Raw genomic sequence first — 21683 nt, 5'->3', positions numbered from 1 at the left:
ATACCCCTATCTGAAAGCCTATTAAACACTGTCATTGTATCTGCTTCCACCACCATCCCAGGCAGCTTGTTCCAGGCACCCGCCACCCTCTGTGTAAAAATAAAACTCCCCTGCATTTAATCTTTGCCAATCTCACTCTAAATCTATGTCCTCCAGCCTTCGTCGCTTTCACCCTGGGAAAAAGGTACTGACTGGCTACTCATTCATGTATACCCTTCTATCAGGTCTGCCCTCTACTCCCCTCCAGAGATCTGGAGAAAACCATCCCAACAGAAACACAAACAGCTGGAGTATCTCAGCAAGAGCATTGTGGAGAAAAGGAATAGGTGACATTTCGGGTCGAGACCCTTCTCCAGACTGAAGAACGGTGTCAACCAGAAACGTCACCCATTCCTTCTCTCCACTGATGTTGCCTGTCCCCCAGAGTTACTCCAGCTTTTTGTGTCCATCTTCGGTTTAAACCAGCACCTGCAGTTCCTCCCTACAGAAAACATGTTCTGTTCTTTACTGCATGCGTGTGTACTTTGTTATTTTGTTTTCTAAAATTAGATTAATTTATGTAAAGTTTAATAGTAATTAACAGTCACTGGTAAATAAAAACTGTCACTCAAAACTTTAAAGATGTTTTTTTATGCAGTGAAATTATCCTGCTGAGGTAAACGATGACAGGACTCAATTTTAAATTTGCAATGGTGCTGAGCCAGTGAAGAAAATCATACACTCTGGGGATAATGAGGGGGGCTGGGTGATTTTATCTATCTGCATTTATTTCTCTCCAGATGTCAATGAATGTGAGAGCACAGTGTGTGGTCAAGAATGCGCCAATATCTACGGCTCTTACCAATGCTATTGCAGACAGGGATACCAGCTCAGTGAACAAGATGGCCACTCCTGTGAGGGTAAGGACAAGCAGATTAAGAACATATTTTATTCCTGCCATTCCATTCTGTATTATTCTATGCGGTCATCAATATAAATTTCCATTATGTCATGACGGATACAGAGGTCCAGTGACTTGTTGACAGACACAAAAAGCGGGAATAACTAAGCGGGACCAGGCAGCATCTCTGGAGAAAAGGACTTGTATGACGTTTCGGGTCTACAACATCAGTTGGGAGATTTAAAACTCAGTTTATTAATTAAATCAACCTGGAATAAAAAACTGGAATAAGTAACAGCCATTGTGTAGCTGATGGATTGACATATAAATTTGTCTGGGTCATTAGTTTAGTTTAGTTTAGAGATACAGCGTGGAAACAGGCCCTTCGGCACACCGAGTCCGCACCGACCAGCGACCCCCGCACGTTAACACTATCCTACTCACACTAGGGACAACTTGCACTTAAACTAAGCCAATTAACACACAAACCTGTACGTCTTTGGAGTGTGGGAGGTGACCGTAGATCTCGGAGAAAACCCGCGCGGTCATTGGGAGAACCTACACACTCCATACAGACAGCATCCGTAGTTGGGATCAAAGCCAGGTCTCTGGCGCTGGAAGCACTGTAAGGCAGCAACTCGACCGCTCCATCACCGTGCCGCCCTGCAATACTTCTGCTTAGTAATGGAAACTCGTCATTTTGTCTCCTCTGGCCTATTTGTGACTCTGACATAGTTGAGGAACAGAGAAACATAGACAATAGTTGCAGGAGTAGGCCATTCGGCCCTTCGAGCCTGTACCGCTATTCAGTAAATCAGTACCCCGTTCCTGCTTTCGCCCCATATCCCTTGATTTCATTAGTCCCAAGAGCTATATCTAACTCTCGAAAACATCCAGGGAATTGGCCTCCACTGCCTTCTGTGTCAGAGCATTCCACAGATTCACAACTCTGGGTGGAAAGGTGTTTCCTCATCTCAGTCCTAAAGGGGCCATAGTCTTAAGGGCCTGTCCCATGAGCATGCGACTGCATGCGGCAAGCACCACCAAACCGGAAGTGGGGGGCGCGCGGATCAATCTCCTATTCTTTTATACTCCAAATGCTGTTGGCTGATAATAAGACAACCCATTCATCTCAGGTGTCACCATAATGATCTAAATCCAATACAAAAATATGCATTTTTCTACTACAAAGATTAAAAAAGGACATATCACTCCAGGTGCTATTTCCATATTTGGTGAAAGTATTCCTTCCATTGTTGATAAAATATGGAAGGCCATTATTTGTCTATTTCATATCAAGAAACGAAGCTGCTAGCATCATCCACTCAGCAATTACTTGTTCCTCAATAGATGACATTGCTTTGTAGATAATCAAAGCAGAGAACTCCCACATCCCCACAGATTTTACAATGCACCAACGTACCCAGGTCAATTCACACTGGCTAATAAACCTATCAGTTCTACTCTATTTAGGATGTTGGAAGGAAAGCAGGGCACTGAAGATCCCAGGTGATCCATAACAGGCAAGGCCAAACCAAGGGTGTCAGGGGTTATGGGGAGAAGGCGGGAGAATGTGTTTGAGTGGGAAAGATAGATCAGCCATGATTGAATGGCAGAGTAGACTTATGGGCCTACTATACTCTGCCTCTGGAAGTTACGAACTTATAAGACCACAAAAAAGAATATTCGTTTTATCTGAAGGCTGCCAGTAATTAGAAAAATGGGGGGAAAAATCTCCAGTCCTTATATCCATTATATTGCGAAGCACAAAATTCAACATTCTTCTGCTCAGAAGGGAGCATAAATTAGTATTACTTTTTAGTAAAGTTTTGCTGTAGTAGAATAGGAATTATCTTCCAGAAAATTGCTTGGAGAAAGGAACGCAGTTGACCTTGGTTGAAAATTAAAGCATGAATGATGAAGACAAATTCACGGTTTGGAGATTCCAGATCCATTGTCATCAATGTGGTGCTGTAGTCTTGATTAGATTTTTGATATTTCTACTCTTGTATAAGCGAGGTCCATTGTATTGCACTACAATATTGAAGCATTTATATATAATATTCAATGATATTAAATACATACAATATACTGTAATCAATATGTGTAATGTGCCATTCCATTGACTAGAAGTCATAATCTTAACAGAAAATTAAATCAGCATCATTGATTTCCTGTTTGAGTATATATTGAAATGATTAATTAAAAGGAATGGAATTGATCTGACCGTCCAGTCCCTAATCTTTGTAGATCATTAATAATATTTCATTAATAAAACAAACTCTCAATTTATTTCTAATGTTTGGTGTATTAGTTGGTGATGGAGATTAGGAAAAAAAAACCCAACAGGCTAACATGCAAACGGAACAAATGAAAGTTTCAGGTAGACAAAAATGCTGGAGTAACTCAGCGGGTGAGGCAGCATCTATGGAGAGAATGAATAGACGACGTTTCGTCTCGTGACCCTTCTTCAGACTGATGTCGGTGGGGGGGGGGGGGGGGGTTGGGAAGAAAGTAAGAGGCGGAGGCAGTAGGCTTATGGGAAAGCTGGGAAGGGGAGGAGTAGGAGGGAGAAAGCAAGGACTACCTGAAATTAGAGAAGTCAATGTTCATACCGTTGGGTGTAAACTACCTAAACAAAATATGAGGTGCTGCTCCTCCAATCTGCGCTGGGCCTCACTCTGGCAATGGAGGAGGCCCAGGACAGAAAGGTCAGATTCAGAATGGGAAGTTTCAGCTTAACTGTGAATTAGTGACTCAGACAGGAAAATATTATTTTTAAATGTTAAAGTAAGCATTTTAATGAAAGATAAGTTAAAAATGTTGTAATTCTTCAAACTGTTGCAGCAAAATGTCAATTTTAATTATGCGTTTCCTATTTATCTTTTAAGATTTTTTGTGATCATCCTTATCTTTTGGTTTTTCAAGAGCAAAACAAATAAAAATTCGTTAATCAAGTAATTACAGTTTGTGAAAGAACTGTGGATATATTTGATAGAGATCGAGAACTTTCTACTGATGTCTGAAGAAGGGTCTCGACCCGAAACGTCACCCATTTCCTTCTCTCCAGAGATGCTGCCTGTCCCGCTGAGTTACCCCAGCATTTTCTGTCTATCTCCGAATGGTGTGTTGTGTTCACTGAAGCAGATTTTCATTACAGATATCGATGAGTGCGCCCAAAGTGGAGGCACAGTCTGTATGTTCCGCTGCCTGAATGTACCAGGCAGCTATAATTGTGCCTGTCCTGAGGTTGGTTATGCCATGTCCCCGAATGGACGAACATGTACAGGTAAGACTTTTTCCCCACTCAGTTCTAATTTCTCACACACTTGAATCCTCTGTGTCTCTGAATTAATTTTTTTTTTGTAAAATGCAATTAATAAGATTAATAATCAATTACACCATTTTATTCAAATATCTGTGTGCCCAGAGACATTTGCTTTAACAAAAAGAACTCAAGCAGATTTAATTTATCTTATGCAACATGTTCATCAAATATTGGAGTTGTAGACAGTGTTATTGATGCATTTTTTTTAATTATTACAACAATTATGAAACAATGAGACAGATATATGGGGATAGGACTGGTTTAGAGGGATATGGGCCAAATGCAGGCAGGTGGGACTGGTATAGATGGGGCATCTTGGTCAGTATGGGCAAGTTGGGCTGAAGGGCCTGTTGCTTTACTGTATGTCTATAACTATGCACATTATCCATTCAACCAATCATTCAATGGAATGGTATTGTCACATGTACCTAGACACAGTGACATTCCATTTTTTGTATTTTACATTCATAATATTACTATCTTGGGACTTTGTTGTGTTCAAATTGGTTGTCATGCTTCCTTGTTTCAATGTGTGACTACTCATTAGGATTGTTTCATTGCCAGACTGGGGTTTGGGGTGTTTTAAGGAGACTGCAAGAGTAACTAAAGAAATGGAAGTTTTCCTACCCATCTTCTAGTAGGAATTAACCTGTTGGTTATTGGCGTATCAAAGTTGCTGCATTCCTAACCCTACGAGCTTGCTTTCTCACGGCCTGCTTGGATTGAAACATCCGTGATACTTCATACAGTATACATTTACAGTGTATTCAGAAAATATTCAAACCCCTTCATTTTTTCCACATTTTGTTACGTTAAAGTCTTATTTTAAAACAAATTAAATGATTATTTTTTATCATCAATCTACACACAATACTCCAGAATGAAGAAGCGAAAACAGGTGTTTAGAAATTTTTGCAAAGTAATTTAAAATAAATGACTGAAATATCACATTTACATAAGTATTCAGAGCCTTTACTATGGTACTCAAAATTGAGCTTAGGTGCATCCTGTTTCCATTGATTATCCTTGAGATGTTTCTACAACATGATTGGAGTCCACCAGTGGTAAATTAAATTGATTGGACATGATTTGGAAAGGCACACACCTGTCTGGATGAGGTCCCACAGTTGACAGCACACGTCAGAACGAAAACCAAGCTATGAAGTTGAAGGAATTGTCTTGTCCGTAGACCTCTGAGACAGGATTGTGTCGAGACACTGATCTGGGGAAGGGTATAAAACTATTTCTGCAGCATTGCAGGCCCTGAAGAGCACAGTGGCCTCTGTCATTCTTAAATGGAAGAACTTTGGAGCCTTCATAGAGCTGGCCGCCCGGCCAAACTGAGCAATTGGGGGAGAAGGGCCTAGTTCAGGAAGATGACCAGGAACCCGATGGTCACTCTGACAGAGCTCCAGAGTTCTTCTGTGGAGATGGAACCTTCCAGAAGGACAACTATATCTGCAGCACTCCACCAATCAGGCCTTTATGGTAGAGTGGCCATACAGAAGCCATTCCTCAGTAAAAGGCACATGACAGCCCGCTTGGAGTTTGCCAAAAGGCACCTAAAGGACTCGCAGACCATGAGAAACAAGATTCCCTGGTCTGATGAAACCAAGCGTCACGTCTGGAGGAAACCAGGCACAGCACATCACCTGGCCAATACCATACCTGCGGTGTAGCATGGTGTGGCAGCATCATGCTGTGGGGATGTTTTTCAGTGGCAGGAACTGGAAGACTAGTCAGGATCAAGGGAAAGGTGAACAGAGCAAAGTACAGAGAGATCCTTGATGAAAACTTGCTCTAGAGCGTTCTGGACCTCAGACTGGGGCAGAGGTTCACCTTCCCACAGGACAACGCCCCTAAGAACACAGGCAAGACAATGCAGCAGTGGCTTCGTGACAAGTCTGTGAATGTCCTTAAGTGGCCCAGCCAGAGCCCGGACTTGAACCTGATCGAACATCTCTGGAGGGACCTGAAAATAGCTGTGCATCGACGCTCCCCATCCAACCTGACAGAGCTTGAGAGGATCTGCAGAGAAGAATGGGAGAAATTACCCAAATACAGGTGTGCCAAGCTTGTAGCGTCATACCCAAGAAGACTTGTGGCTGTAATCGTTGCCAAAGGTGCCTCAACAAAGTACTGAGTAAATGGTCTGAATGCTTATGTAAATGTGATATTTCAGTTATTTCTTTTTAATTACTTTGCAAAAATTTCTAAACACCTGTTTTCACTTTTTTATTATGGGGTATTGTGTGTAGATTGATGATTAAAAAAAAAAGAATTGAATCCATTTTAGAATAAGGCTGTAACGTAACACAATGTGGAAAAAGTTAAGGGGTTTGAATACTTTCTGAATGCACTGTATATATGAGGCCAAATATTGGCATTAACAGTAACATTTAGAAAAGAGGGGCTGAACAGTTTATTTGGGAATGGTACCAAGGCAGGATATCCCAGAGAGCACTTAATAATAAGTAAAACATGGTCACTTTAATGGGTTATAATATAGACCCCACGACAGTAAGTGGGAATCAAAGGAGCGAATATGTTGTGAAATCACAGATGGTTGTGGAGATAATTAATTTAGTTTAGCTTATTGTCACCTGTACCAAGCTGCGATGAAAAGCTTTCCAGTGCTATCCAGTCAGTGGAAAGACAATACGTGATTACTGAAAGCCAGGATTTTGCCATAAATGCCATGTGCCTTTTCATGCCTTTTTTTCATGATTTCACCAGGATAATGCCCTTTTCACAATCGAGTGCCTAAACCAGCTTTTTTTTTTGCCATTTTGCTAAAAGATCATGCTGTTTTCTCTAGTTGTACCGTGATTACAATAATAATAATAATAATTATTATTCTGCTGGTTCTGCCTTCTCCAAGATCTATTTAAGAAAGAACTGCAGATGCTGGAAAAATCGAAGGTAGACATAAAATGCTGGGGAAACTAAGCGGGTGAGGCAGCATCTATGGAGAGATGGAATAGGCGACGTTTCGGGTCGAGACCTTTCTTCAGACTGATGTGGGGGGGCGGGAAAAAGAAAGGAAGAGGCAGGAACAGTAGGACTAGAAGGAGAGCTGGGAAGGGGGAGGGGGAGGAGGGAGAAGTCAAGAGCTATCTAAAATTGGAGAAGTCATGTTGTAACCGCTGGGGTGTAACTACCCAAGAGAAATACCCAAGCTTGGCTCCTCACTCACTACATTTACTGCTGGCTCCAGTCGTAAATCTGAGTTTTCAAGTGATCTGTGCAAGGCATTTATTGATGCTGGAATTCCACTGTGGAATTTGGAAATCAAATCTCTCAGTGTGATTTTAGAGAAATACACAGAGGAACATATACCAAGCGAGTCATCATTATGGAAAAATTACGTTGACGGCAACTTCAACATTGTTGTGCAGCAAATTGGAGATGAAGTTGCATGCAACAAAATATGGATCTCAATAGAGGAGCCAACCGATGCTGTGGGGAGATATGATGCCAATGTGGTCATCGGTACACTGGAGGCAGGTCAACCATCAAAGGAGTATTTGTTGACATCTGAAGTACTGGAGAAGTCAGCTCAACTATTGCTCAGTTGTTTACATCTTCACTTGCTGTACTTTGGCCAGAAGGTATAAAACACGAGAATGTTGTTCTGTTTGTGACTGATGCAGTTACGTACATGAAAAAAGATGCTTGTGCTCTTAAATTTGTATTCCCCAAAATGTTGCATTTGACATGCTTAGCTCAAGGACTTCACAGAATTGTCAAGGATAGACGTAGCTTGTTTCCAAATGTCGATCGCATAGTTTCTAATGTCAAGTAAATCGTCCTCAAATACCGTCACGTGTGTAGTTGTTCAAGGAAATGGCACCCAAGATTCTGCTACCTCCTCAGCCCATTTTGACTAGGTGGGGTACGTGGCTCTCTGCTGTACTCTACTATGCAGCAAATTTTAAAAAGGTAAAATAAATCGTCAACTGTTTTGAAGAAGAAGAATCTGCTGCAGTCAGGATCGTCAGTGAAATCATGCAGAAAATGTCCCTCCACCGCGATCTTGAGTTTATTTGTTTCCAATTTTGCAAACTTCCCACAAGCTATCACTTCCCTTGAGGAATGTGGCGAAACATTAGTGAATAACTTGCAGGTTTTCAACAAAGTAACTGCCGATATTCGTAAAGTTCCTGGCGATGTAGGTAAAGATATACAAGGAAAATGTGAGAATGATTTTAGCTAACAAAGATCTTGAAGAAATACAAAACATAGCTAAAGTTCTCAAAGGTAGTTGTAATGCACAAGATATCGACATGAATATAGATTTGGTAGCTTGTTTTGTGTATGCACCAGTGATCTCAGCTGAGGTAGAAAGACGTTTAACACCAGATAATTTGAAAAAAATGCTAGTAATTATGTGCAACCAGCAACTTTGGACATTTAATGTAGTATACTTTTGTAGATTGGTTATTTCCTACTAACCAATTGTAGTACTTGTTAGTAGTTGCTCCGCCTAATATGCGATTCATATTACCAAGAGCTTGCCTACGCCATTCAGTATGAGTAGCTGCTAGGAACCGTAATGCCCTGCGGACCGATGCTGTAAGTGGACTTTAATAAACATATGTTGTATGTTGATGTATGTTTGACTCAACTCATTACATGGTGTCAGAGAGTTAGTCTTACCTACTCTGTTCACGTTAATCGGATTTTGTTTTTTTATATTTGTTTTATGTGCCAGTTATCTCTATCATGGCAGACTTGTCTTGCCGTCCTAGTCCTCTGATCTTTGACTCTGAAATTGCTGAACGCTGGCACCTTTTTGAGTGCAACTACATTCACTAGGTTCGCGTCGTTCACGGCAATGATCCTCCAGATGTAGGTGCTTCTGTATTACTCAACCTGGCTGGCCCAGAGGCAATGAAACATGTGGACAGTTTCACATTTCAGCCTGCTGTTTTAGATGCAAATGGACAGATCCAAGTGCCTGAAGAGATGATTGATGACCCTGCTGTCCTACTTGCAAAGTTCAGACAGTTGTGTGACCTCACCTTGAACTACATTATCGAACGTACCAAGTTTTACGCTCATATGCAACAGATTGGTGAGCCGATAGAATGTTTTATTAGCGGCTTAAAACACATGGCTGCACGTTGCCAATTTCGTGATTTGTGCGATGAACTCATCTGTGACAAGATTGTTGGAGGTATGCTTAATAACAAGTTAAGAGATGAACTGCTCCGTTACATTCACCTGTTATTCAAGCGGAGCACGCCTGTCGGATTGCTGCGATAACAACGTCTCGCACTAAGTCTGTGATCTCTGACCAGCTTTCGCGTATAGCGTCAATCTTACAGACACCGCCTGTCGTAACAACCGTTCGCATCCTTTCCCGGCCTGGCGAAGGAGGTCAAAAAGTGACATGACAGAGGTATATAAAATGATGAGGGCTGTAGATGGGGTCGATAACTGTTTCCCATGGGAACAGTGTCTAAAACTAGAAGGCATAGGTTTAAGGTGAGAGAGAGGAGGTTTAAAGGGGATCTAGATGATTGCGGGTTGGTGGGTTGGGGGTGGGGGGGGGGGGGGGGGGGGGGGGGGGGGCGGATTGGTAAACCAAGTACTGTCTCCCTAGAAGATTAAGGGATTAGCAATATTTTAGATATTTGAAGATCGCTCAGTTTTGGATGGTTTTAATTCCTTCCATCCTATTCATACATTGTGTAACTGGAATGTGCTGCCAAATGACATGGTGAAGGCAGGAAAAGTATCAGCATTTCAGAGGCATCTTGGCAGCTACCTGAATGAGCAGGGCACAGAAACATATGGAATTACTGTAGGTGAACGGGATTAGTATAGATAGGCATGATGACAATGAGTCACAAAGCCTCATATTTCGCTTGTGTAGCTGAGTAGGCGGCGCGACTCACGTCAGCAGCGGCCTCTGCAGCCCGTCCGCCTTTTTATTATTTTTTTGTCTATGTTTCTATGTAGTTTTTGTTATTTTTTTGTTGGGGGGTGTGTGGGGGTGGGGGGGGGTGGGGGGGAGGGGATAACTTTTAAATCTCTCCCTGCATGGGAGACCCGACCTTTTCTTGTCGGGTCTCCATTGTCGTTGGGGCTGCAACGAGGAGCGGCCTCCAGCAGAAGAAGCCGGGGACTCTGGTGCCGACTGCTCACCTCACCGTCGCGGAGCTGGCCGAGGCCGGAGCGGGTTGAGCGGTGGTGGAGCGCTGCTGCTGCTGCTGCGGCCCGACCTCCGGAGATTCGGAAGCTGCAACTGCGGGTCTGGCGGACGGCGGCACCGGGAGCCCGCGGGTCCCTGGAGGGAGACCGCTTTTCAGGGCTCCTGCAACGGTGACTTCTCCCGCCCGAGTTGCGGGGTCGAAGAGCTCCTGGAGCGGGGCCTAACATCACTGCACCGTGCGGCTTGGAATGGCCGCGGGACTCTGCGAGCGCACGCCGGGGGCTCTAACACCAAGACCCGGTGTGCGACCTCACACCACCCGGCGTGGCTTTGATGGCCGGGGGACAATCGCCATCGCCAGCCGGGGGCTTTGACTTTGACTCTGTCATCGGGGGGGGGGGGGGGGGGGGGGGGGGGGGGGGGGGGGGGGGGGGGGGGGGGGGGGGGGGGTGGGGGGGGGGGGGGGGGGGGGGGGGGGGGGGGGGGGGGGGGGGGGGGGGAGGGGGAGAGTGCAGTAGATAAGTTTTTTTTGGCCTTCCATCACAGCAATGTGATGGATGTTTATGTAAAATGTAATTGTGTTGTGTCTGGGGTCTATTTGTGTGTAATGTATGGCTGCAGAAACGGCATTTCGTTTGGACCTCCAGGGGTCCAAATGACAATTAAATTGACTCTCTTGACTCTCTAAAAACCAACAGTATGTATGTATTTATCTAACTTCAAATAACCTTGCATTCTCCCCCCCCCCCCCCCCCCCCCCCCCCCCCCTCCCCCCTCTCTCCATCTCCCAAACCCGTCGTCCCAGCTTTAAAGTCATCTTGTTGAGTCTCATTGTCTGTAACTCATTTTCACCTAGATCACAGATAACAATGGCCTGTTTCCTTTATTGCCGTTACATTTTTGGATATCTTTCATTCATTTGTTCTGTCTACATCTTTTGTTTCCTTTCCCCTGAAGAAGGGGTCTTGACCCGAATCCTCACCCATCCTCACCCACCGCCAATCAATGTGATCATGGCTGATCACTGATCATGGCCGAACATTCCTAGATCTGTTTGACTTGTGTGAAGGTTAAGTGCAAAGTAAAGGGGTCGCTCTTCGGGAAAGATGGATATCCAGCTACTGATGGGATCACATAAGAGTAAGATTGTCTGCAGAAGGGTCTCAACCCGAAACGTCACCCATTCCTTCTCTCCAGAGATGCTGCCTGCCCCACTGAGTTACTCCAGCTTTTTTGTGTCCATCTTCAGTTTAAACCAGCATCTCCAGTTCCTTCCTACAGGGCCTGTTTTTATGTTGTACAACCCATATGACTCTGTTCTGGAAAAATTCTGAAAATAAACTAGAAACATAGAAAATAGGTGCAGGAAGAGGCCATTCGGCCCTTCTAGCCAACACCGCCATTCATTGTGATCATGGCTGATCGTCCCCAATCAATAACCCATGGCTGCCTTCTTATTCCTTACAAGGAATAATCCAGGAAGAAATTCAGGAACCCAGAATAATCCAATTCAACAATAATTGATTTGTTAAATTGAATCTAATTAAGCAAATTAAAGTTGCAAATAATGTATTCTTCATATCTGATCTCAGGGAGGCTAAATTCTTCCTAATTAATGTTTATCCCAATCATAAATTGTAAAGCTGACATCGCCTCTAAACAGCTGACAACTCATAAAGCTATGAAAAATAGATGGGTATTAAGGCCTCCAAGGTGACTGAACAAGATAAATTCCTTTTATTAGATTGGATTTCAGGATTTTATTGGTCTTGTGGGGTTGCACTCGGAGATCCGATGGTCCAGGCCATGATTTGTGTAAAGAGTGACTGTGCCGTGGAGCTTACTATGACCTAAGTTGCATATGCAGCAGTGTTCATAAGTGACAGGTGCAGAATTAGGCCATTCGGCCCATCAAGTCTACTCCGGCATTCAATCATGGCTGTCCTATCTCTCCCTCCTAACCCCATTCTCTTGCCTTCGCCCCATAGCCCCTGACACCCATACTAATCAAGAATCTACCTATGCCTTAAAAACATCCATTGACTTGGCCTGCACAGCTTTCCGTGGCAAAGAATTCCACAGAATCACCACCCTCTGACTAAATACATTTCTCCTCGTCTCCTTCCTAAAGTAACATCCATTAATTCTGAGGCTATGACCTCTAGTCCTAGACTCCCCCACTAGAACAAATGTTCATCTTTAAGGAAACAACAGTCCATATATATATAGTGTACATAACCTGGTATTCCCAAGTGGTCTCCCATCCAAGTACTAATTATTAAAGTCTACGGAACTTGGTTTCCCCAGGCATCCACTGGCACTATCCCCTCATCTCCTCCCCAAAGGAACGTCCTTTAATTCTGAGGCTATGCCCTCTGGTCCTAGACTTTCCCACTAGTGGGAACATCCACTCTATCCAGGCCTTTCACAATGTGTGCCAGAACTGGAGCAGTGCCGGGGAGAATGATGTACTGTTCAGCAACAAACCCACTCTCAGTAAATCTGGCTATTGGCTTGGAATGGACATCTGCACAGCAATGTGCAGAAGATGATAATAATATTATGGTTCATGCTTCTGACTTAATTATGTTAAGTATTTTCGAAAGGTAAAGGAACCTCTGCTTGTCTGCTCTCTATTAGGCCAGGGTTCAGGACAAAACAGTTTAGTTTAGAGCTACAGCGTGGAAACAAGCCCTTCGGCCCACCGAGTTTAACCTGACCAGCGATCCCCGCATATTAACACTTATCCCACACAGTAGAGGGACAGTTTACATTTATACCAAGCCAATTAACCTACAAACCTGTATCTCTTTGGACTGTGGGGGGAAACCGAAAATCTCGGAGAAAACCCACGCATGTCATGTGGAGAACGTACAAACTCCGTACAGACTGCACCCGTAGTCAGGATCGAACCCGGGTCTCTGGCGCTGCAAGGCAGCAACTCGACCACTGCACCACCGCACTGCCCCTAGTTCTATTTTCTAGCGTAGTGCAGCATGTTAATAACTCACTGTTCACAAGCAAATACTGTACATATGTTGAAATAGCAAAGGAAAGATGGTAGACTTTCTGATGCCTCTTGAATTAGTATTCCCATTGGACCCACATATGATCTCTCTGCTCTGTGCCTTGCTTTGTGTTTACCATCCATTTCAACCTCGTCTTGTTCCAAGAGAAGATATTCACCGTGTATATCTTGCGTCGAAAAGGTAGATTGATGCAATGATGAATTGCCGTACCCCAAAAGGATGGAAGTAATTAGAACCATTCATGATTGGGCAATCGTCAAATATGGAAAATATTACCATTCTTTTTCCTACTATTGCAGCCAGTACTGGATGTAAAATCTCCTCAAGCAGACTGCTCACCATGTACAGATTGAATTAACAAATGAATAATGCTTGTTTCATGCTTTAACAAATATTCTGGCACAGTCAGTAAAATAACACTGGCTGTGTGAAAAAGGAAGTGATTTTCACTCCAGACGTGATATATGGAGCGTCTGGGTGGGAGTGGAAATGTTACAGTGAACAGATGTGAACTTATGGAAGAGAGACACTCAATATGATTATATGCTAAGTTCACCCTTGACAACTGCATGCCTTCTCCCCCTCCTTCAGGACCAAAACATTGTTGGCCACAGCAATGAGTGTAAGTACGAGGCAGGCAGGTAACTGCTGGAAATCTCGTAGGCAGAGGGTTGATATTAATGAGAATGGATCTGTGTGTGTTCAAGAGTGGAGGTTTATGGTGTTCGGTGATGAACTGATACTTTAGGAAGTTGTGTTCATTATCATTCCCACTTTCAATGGACCTTGGCAACCCTGGTGAAAATCCCCATGCAGAAAAAAGAGGCTGTCTAGCCGTCTCCTAGAAACATAGAAAATAGGTGCAGGAGGAGGTCATTCGGCCCTTCGAGCTAGCACCACCATTCATTGTGATCATGGCTGATCGTCCCCAATCAATAACCCGTTCCTGCCTTCTCCCCATCTCCCTGGATTCCACAAGGCCCTAGAGCTCCATCTAACTCAGGGTTATTTCAATTTGCTATTTCAATTTCTCCTATGGTGTTCAGTTGTGCATCCTTCCAAACGTAATGAAAGCAGACATATTACTGAAAACCATCTTGGCCACATGCTGTTCCTCAGTTCCAAGAGTGTTAACACATCGAGTCTTAGAGTGATACAGCATGGAAATGGGTCCTTCTACCCAACCTGCCCACACCGGCCAAATATCCCAGCTACACTAGTCCCACCTGCCTGCATTTGGTCCATATCCCTCTAAACCTGTCCTATCCATGTACCAGTCTAACTGTTTCTTAAACGTTGGTAAACAGGGGCCAGATTATGTCTCCTGTACAAGATGTTGCAAGGAGGATAGATAGACATTAAAGGGGAAGTGAGGGCAAGAGTGTGGAATGAGCACTGAGGAAGCTGCTTATTCTGCAAGGTTTCTGTACAAGAAGAACATACTGAAATGGAAGTAAGGCTGAGTCAAGGGTTTGGGCTGAGAGTGAAAGATGGCATGTCACGCCTCTCTACCGGGGATGTGAACACAGAGGGGGTATTTAGCAAATGAATATATCAGAATACTGGAGGAGGTGTGTGAAGCACTGCTGATGAGTATTCCTGAGAAGAAGGAAATGAGAACAGCTTGACATCAGTGGAGCCTATTGTGTGAGTGGTGAGAACAACCTACAGCAGTGGCCAATGAAGAATTTCATTCACCCTGGATATTACAAACTCGGCAAACATAAAATAGGTGCACTGGGGAAAGCCATTCGGCCCTTTGAGCCTGCACCACCATTCAAAATGATCATGGCTGATCATCCAAGGCTGTGCACACCTTCTTTGTTGGAATAGACACTTCCCTCTTATCCCTCGCCTCTACAAACAGGCAGCGGTAGAGTTGCTGCCTTACAGCGCTTGCAGCGCCAGAGACCCGGGTTTGATCCCGACTGCGGGTGCCGTCTGTACGGAGATTGTATGTTCTCCCTGTGACCTGTGTGGGTTTCCTCCGGGATCTTTGGCTTCCTCCCGCACTCCAAAGGCAGACAGGTTTGTAGGTTAATCGGCTTGGTTTACGTGAAAATTGTCCCTTGCGTGTGTGGGATAGTGTTAATGAGCGGGGATCACTGGTCGGCGTGGACTCGGTGGGTCAAAGGGTATGTTTCCGCACTATATCTCTAAACTAAACTAAAGAAAAAGCTTCCTAGGGGAGGATGAGTGGGTCTGCTTTCCTGCTTCCTTGTGGAGCCCAGCAGAAGGAATGCTGCTTACCTTCAACTAGACTATTTCACATTGAGGAGGCCCCTGAAGAGGTGTTGGTAATGATGTTGATGATTTTTCCACTCAACCATATATTAGTTGGGGTTATCGTCTGTTAGATTTAAAATACATGGACCTAATTTTTTCCACAGTGAATATGCTTCACTTTTGACTCAACCATAGTTGCCTACAAACTGACCCAGTGTTAAACACATGGTGCTATTTGAATTGGGTCGGAAGGAACTGCAGATGCTGGTTTAAACAAAAGACAGACACAAAAATCTGGAGCACCTCAGCGGGTCAGACAGCATCCCTGGAGTAAAAGAATAGGTGATGATTGGTGACGAGACCCTTCTTCAGGCTACATTTCTCTACATCACCATCTACATCTGTCGTTTCCCTTTCCCTTGACTCTCAGTCTAAACAAGGGTCTTGGCCCGAAACGTCACCAATTCTTTCTCTCCAGAGGTGCAGTCTGACCCGTTGAGTTGCTCCAGCTTTTTGTGTCTATCTTCGTGTCATTTGAGTTACTCCTCAATATTCCACTATAGACCAACCAGCAATTTTGAGCAAAGCTTGAAACTTCATCTCAAAAACTAGGTGTCATTGTAATGATGCTCATTATTCATTGCATTTGTTATTGTGGTTGTCAGCAGAGTTCCTGTGTTAACATAGTTCACCTATAGAATGACAATTTAAAGAATTCCAAGATGCAGTACAACTTTGATGGCTATCAAACTGTACAACTCCTCCCCCCCTCTGTCGTGGGGTAGACTGAGACTGAAACTGAATCCCCCCCCCCCAAAATCTTTGCACGTTCCCCAAGCCTTTCCACTCATTACCTTAATTTCATGTTTCATGTAATTTGTGTTTTTATTGACTGTTGGCCGATCAATTTCACCCCTGGGATAATTAAAGTTCTATCATATTGCATCGTAAGAAAAATATTTTTCTTTGCATTATTCTTGCCATCAGACCACAACTTCACTCAGCTTTATTCCCAGAGCTGTAGCTGAGTGCCCTCCACCCCCCATGGACTGTCTCCCTCGGATGGTCACGTCGCACAGACACATCTGCACTTTAGTCTGTTTGAACTATTTTGACTATTTTACTGTTGTAATGTTCTTTTTACAAACCATGTTCTCGGGATATCTAAATATAAATGTTATTAGTTATTTAAGTTATCGCATCGGATGGAAGCTGCATACCAAATCTCGTTGCACTTATGTGCAATGACAATAAAAGATATGATTATTGTTATAACATTTTTAGTTTGCACGCTTTTCTAGGTAAGTGATTGAACCTAAGTATTTTGCTTAATTTCCCACAGATGTCGATGAATGTGCTATAGGGACTCACAACTGTACGTCAACCGAAACCTGCTTCAACGTCCAAGGGGGCTTCAAATGTCCATATATTGATTGCCCACCGAACTACAGAAAAGCATCTGACATGTAAGTCCTATGTCGCTTCCAGTTATCATGGACGGTAAAGCTGATTTTAAATGGTGTTGCAATCGAGATCACATTGAATGGCAGTGCTGGCTGAAGGGCTGAATGGCCTACTCCTGCACCTATTGTCTATTAATAATAATAATAATAAATTTTATTTATGGGCGCCTTTCAAAAGTCTCAAGAACACCTTACAGAATTTAACAAGAGTAAAAAACATATAATCGGACTAAAATAAATAATAAAGACATCACCAATACACAAATTAAAGACAGAATTCGATCCAAAGACAAAAAAAAAAATCAAAAACACAATGTGAAGAGAGAGCAGCGGCAGCTAAACCACGCCAGCGTACACTCTCCCTTCCGACAGCCATCTTGGACACAAACTAAAATAATCACTTACACACAAAAAATCATCCCCCCACAATGGTTACCACTGTGGGGGAAGGCACAATGTCCAGTCCCCATCCCCAGTTCTCCCAAAGTCAGGCCTATTGAGGCCTCCGCTATTGCCTCTACGGAGGCCCGATGTTCCTGGCCGTTCTCGCCGGGTGCTGTTGCCCCGGCGTCGGGAGAGTCCTCTCAGCGGCTGGGCCACCTGGAACGGCCGCTTCCTTACCGGAGACCGCGGCTTCCGAAGTCGACAAGGCCGCGCCGGTTTGGAGCTCCCAGGTTCCCGATGTTGAAGTCGGGAGCCTATTGAGATTGAAAGATAAGAACTGCAGAAAATATACAGAGCAGTACAAGGTTGCTTGGTTGATGAATGGCAGGATCAGCAAGTGAGACTGAGAGTTCAGACAGCTCTCATGGTTATCTCCCTATGTTTGGAATTGAGATATATTACAAAGTGGCTGGTGACCCTGGCTATTTTAACCCTGGTTATTCTGTAAATACATCAGCTCAGTGCTCATTTGAAATAGTCCCAGTGAAAGACAGTGAGGGACCCGTCAGGTGATACCTGTTGGCGTAGCTACCTGCTGACACCAGTCACTACCCTTCATATATAGAGGCTGGGTTCTCCACTAGGGATACAATCCAGAATATGAAATTAATTAAAATATTAAGCAGAGCACCCTGGAGGTGGATCAACAAAAATGTTAATAGGAGATTTAATATTACAGGGCATTGCCAGGTTACAAACGCCCCACTTATGGACAGTCCGTACACATAAATGAACATTTGGGAGAGCAGCAGGATTGATTTGTGCAGGAAGGAAATACAGATGCTGGATTACTCTGAAGATAGACACAAATTGCTGGAATAACTCGGGCAGCATCGCTGGAGAGAAGAAAAGGGTGACGTTTTGGGTCGTCGGACAAAGGGTCTCGACCCGAAACGTCACCCATTACACCTCTCCAGAGATGCTGCCTGTCCAGAGGTTCATGGAGGTTCTCTGGATGCACCTCTCCAGAGATAATGAGTTACTGCAGCATTTTGTGTCAGTCTTCAGAAGGATTGATCTACCAGCTACAGGCATCTTTTGCCATGTAGGTTGGGATCACGGTACACATTCTATCTATAAATAGCATGAATGAAACAAACCACCGCTTCATCTCATGCACAGCACAGACGTTACAGGGTGTGAATAATAATTTTCCTGCAACAATACCATTGCATCTTGTGGAGAAATCTGAATGATTGAGTTAATGTCTCATATTTTGTGGGACCGGCTCCCAGGAAGAATAATTAGTACTTGGATAGGAGATCGCATGGGAATACCAGGTTACGTACACTTAAATATATGGACTGATGTTTCCTTAATGATGAACATTTGTTCTAGTGGGGAAAGTCTAGGACTAGAGGTCATAGCCTCAGAATTCAAGGACATTCATTTAGGAAAGAGATGAGGAGGAATTTCTTTAGTCAGAGGAGGGTGGTGAATCTGTGGACGTCATTGCCACAGAAGGCTGTGGAGGCTAAGTCAGTGGACATTTTTAATAGAGATAGATAGATTCTTGATCAGTACAGACGTCAGAGGTTATGGGGAGAAGGCAGGAGAATGGGGTTAGGAGGGAGTGATAGATCAGCCATGACTGAATGGCGGAGTAGACGCGATGTGCCAAATGGCCTAATTCTGCTCCAATCACTTATGACCTTATGACATTTTATTTTGCTTATTATGCAATGGTGAATAAATCAATCTTTGTTTCTCAGGCGCTGTGAACGCATTATGTGTCCCAATTTCATGGACTGCCAGAACATACCTATCAGAATCACCTATTACCAGTTGACCCTGCCGACCAATGTCCAGGTTCCAAGCACCATTTTTCGCATTGCACCGTCACCAGCCTACATAGGAGATAACATCGTGCTGACCATTATTAAAGGGAATACCGAGAACTACTTCAGCACGCGGAAGCTAAACGCTTACACTGGAATCGTCTACATACAACGGCAACTCATGGAATCCAAAGACTTTTTGCTGGATGTCGAAATGAAACTCTGGCGACAAGGAACCTTCACTTCCTTCCTGGCTAAAATTTATGTATTTGTCACCGCTCATCCTGTCTAACGCAAACACTGTCGCCGTTGTATCTGATATAACTTTTTTGCTTAAAGGCTTGACACTAGATCGCTCACAAGGCCAGTTGACTTAAATGAAGTGCGGGGGAGAGGACAGGGTTTATTGACTTTTATGTCAATAGAAATGAAACCTCAGCGGCTGAATCAATATCACCTATTTAACATTTTAACCATGGTCAAAGTTATTCCCAGTGTCACCTTGGGAACTTTATTCACTGTATCTCCCATTTTGTTGCTACCAGGGTATGAACTGATGCTTGCAAAGTAATTGAATTACACTGTGCTCCATATATATGGTTCAGACTACCTGAATTATATTCCTAGAACCATTAATGTCCAATATCGGCATACGAGACAAATTATTTAGCAGCTCCATAGCCTTGTATGTACATTCAATCCAAAATTTCAATCAGAATAAATGTAAAAGGATACAGATTTTTTAACAAATTCAGAAGATTGATGTGCACTGCCTCGTGAAAGAGTGTTTGTTTTAAAAAAAATCTCACGTGTTTTGCAATCACACTTTGCAGTGACAGCAATCACAATGAAGTCAGTCATCATTGGTGTGGGAAGTTATGACGATAAATTAAATTAAAATGACTTTGCACCCACCTGAAAGGAAATGAAGCAAATTTCTTTTTGAAGCAAAAGGAGCAAGTTTTTGGTGTAGATTTATGTTGGATAGAAGTGCACGCTCTTGGTAATGGGAAGGAAGTGAAACCTGTAGACAAGGAGTTGCATAGTTATATGGAAACACTCTGAGTTCTGGACAAATTCACCTGAAAGATGAGTTAAAATTTAAATTCTGTCTATTAAACCAATATGGAACAAAAGTTAGGATCAAAGCAGCCACGGAGCTCCCAGGCCGTCATTAACAAACCCATGTGGTTTGCTCATGTCACTTAATGGAAATAAATCTGCAATCTTGCCCTGATCTGATCTTCAGGTGAACCTTAGATCCATGGACTTGATGTTGTCTCATAAGTGCCTCTGAAATGCCAAATCAAGCCACTCAGTTTGAGGACAGTTGTCGACTTGTAATAATCATCAATCTTTGCCCACAAAACAGAGAATGAGATGAAAACGATATTTTGTTCTACCACCCAAGAGAATTGAAACCCATTGTCTCTTGAAGTGGACCATATAATAGGACTTTCTTAATGCCTCGTGTCTGTTGACTAGTTATATTTCCATATGATTTTAGTAGTGAATACATTTTTTTTAAAGATATTCTATTCTAGACAATGCTAACTTTAAAATAGATTTGTTTGCCCTCACATGTTGAGTTTTTTATCGAATGAAATGATCAGTGTGAGAATAACATTTTATGTGAGACCAGAAAACTTCAAAGACAATATAAACAGGGAAAAAAAATGTTCTCTTTTAATAATGCTATCTTAATGGAATGGAATAATCGTGTTTGTAGTTCTACTTTTCACAGCCATTATATCGTACTTTCTTTGGCACGGCAGATATTTACTGAAAATGTACATCAAATCTAAAAGTTAAGTAATGTTTACACTTTTTCTCATTGAGTAATGTTGAAACTTGAGACTCTTTGCTGTCAGATGAAAGTTTATTCTGCCGTGATAACCCTCAAAGGGTTCAAACTTTGCCACTCTTGACCATGTAAGGACCAGTTATTAAACATGGGCATAGACCTCAAATAGGAAATAAAGTAAGTCTTTATATAAAAGTATTTGTTATTATTTTGTGCAATTTTACATGGGTACTATGGCATGTTGAAGTTCACTGATGTGAAACACCGGTGAGGAGAATGAGATTAAAACGATACCTGGAGCGGGACCTTACATCGCCGGCGCGGCTTTAAATGGCCGCGGGACTTGCTAGCGCACGCCAGGGGCTCCAACACCAAGACCCTGAGCGCGGCCTTGCATCACCCGGCGCGGCTTTAATGGCCACGGGACACTTACCATCGCCCGCTGGGGGCTTTGACTCTGACATCGGGAGGAGAATGAGGAGTGCAGGAGAGATAAGACTTTGCCTTCCATCACAGTGAGGAGGAGATTCACTGTGATGGATGTTTGTGTAAATTGTGTTGTGTCTTGGTT

General features: G+C 43.3%; 1 protein-coding gene across 1 annotated transcript in view; it reads left to right on the top strand.

Moving 5' to 3' along the window:
• The window catches only part of fbln2 (fibulin 2), a 212804-nt gene extending 191497 nt beyond the window's left edge, over nt 1-21307 (top strand). The window contains exons 18-21 of the mRNA XM_055648332.1: nt 780-899; nt 4041-4169; nt 16966-17089; nt 19243-21307. Coding sequence (XP_055504307.1) covers nt 780-899; nt 4041-4169; nt 16966-17089; nt 19243-19600 — 731 coding nt within the window. The 3' untranslated portion in view covers nt 19601-21307. The remainder of the gene's footprint in view (nt 1-779; nt 900-4040; nt 4170-16965; nt 17090-19242) is intronic.
• Nucleotides 21308-21683: the final 376 nt, after the last annotated feature.

This window comes from Leucoraja erinacea, chromosome 16, assembly GCF_028641065.1.
Source record: "Leucoraja erinacea ecotype New England chromosome 16, Leri_hhj_1, whole genome shotgun sequence".
NCBI classification, from domain to species: Eukaryota; Metazoa; Chordata; class Chondrichthyes; order Rajiformes; family Rajidae; genus Leucoraja; species Leucoraja erinaceus.
The sequence above is the reverse complement of the archived record's forward strand: the minus strand, read 5'-3'. Positions and strand labels throughout refer to the sequence as shown.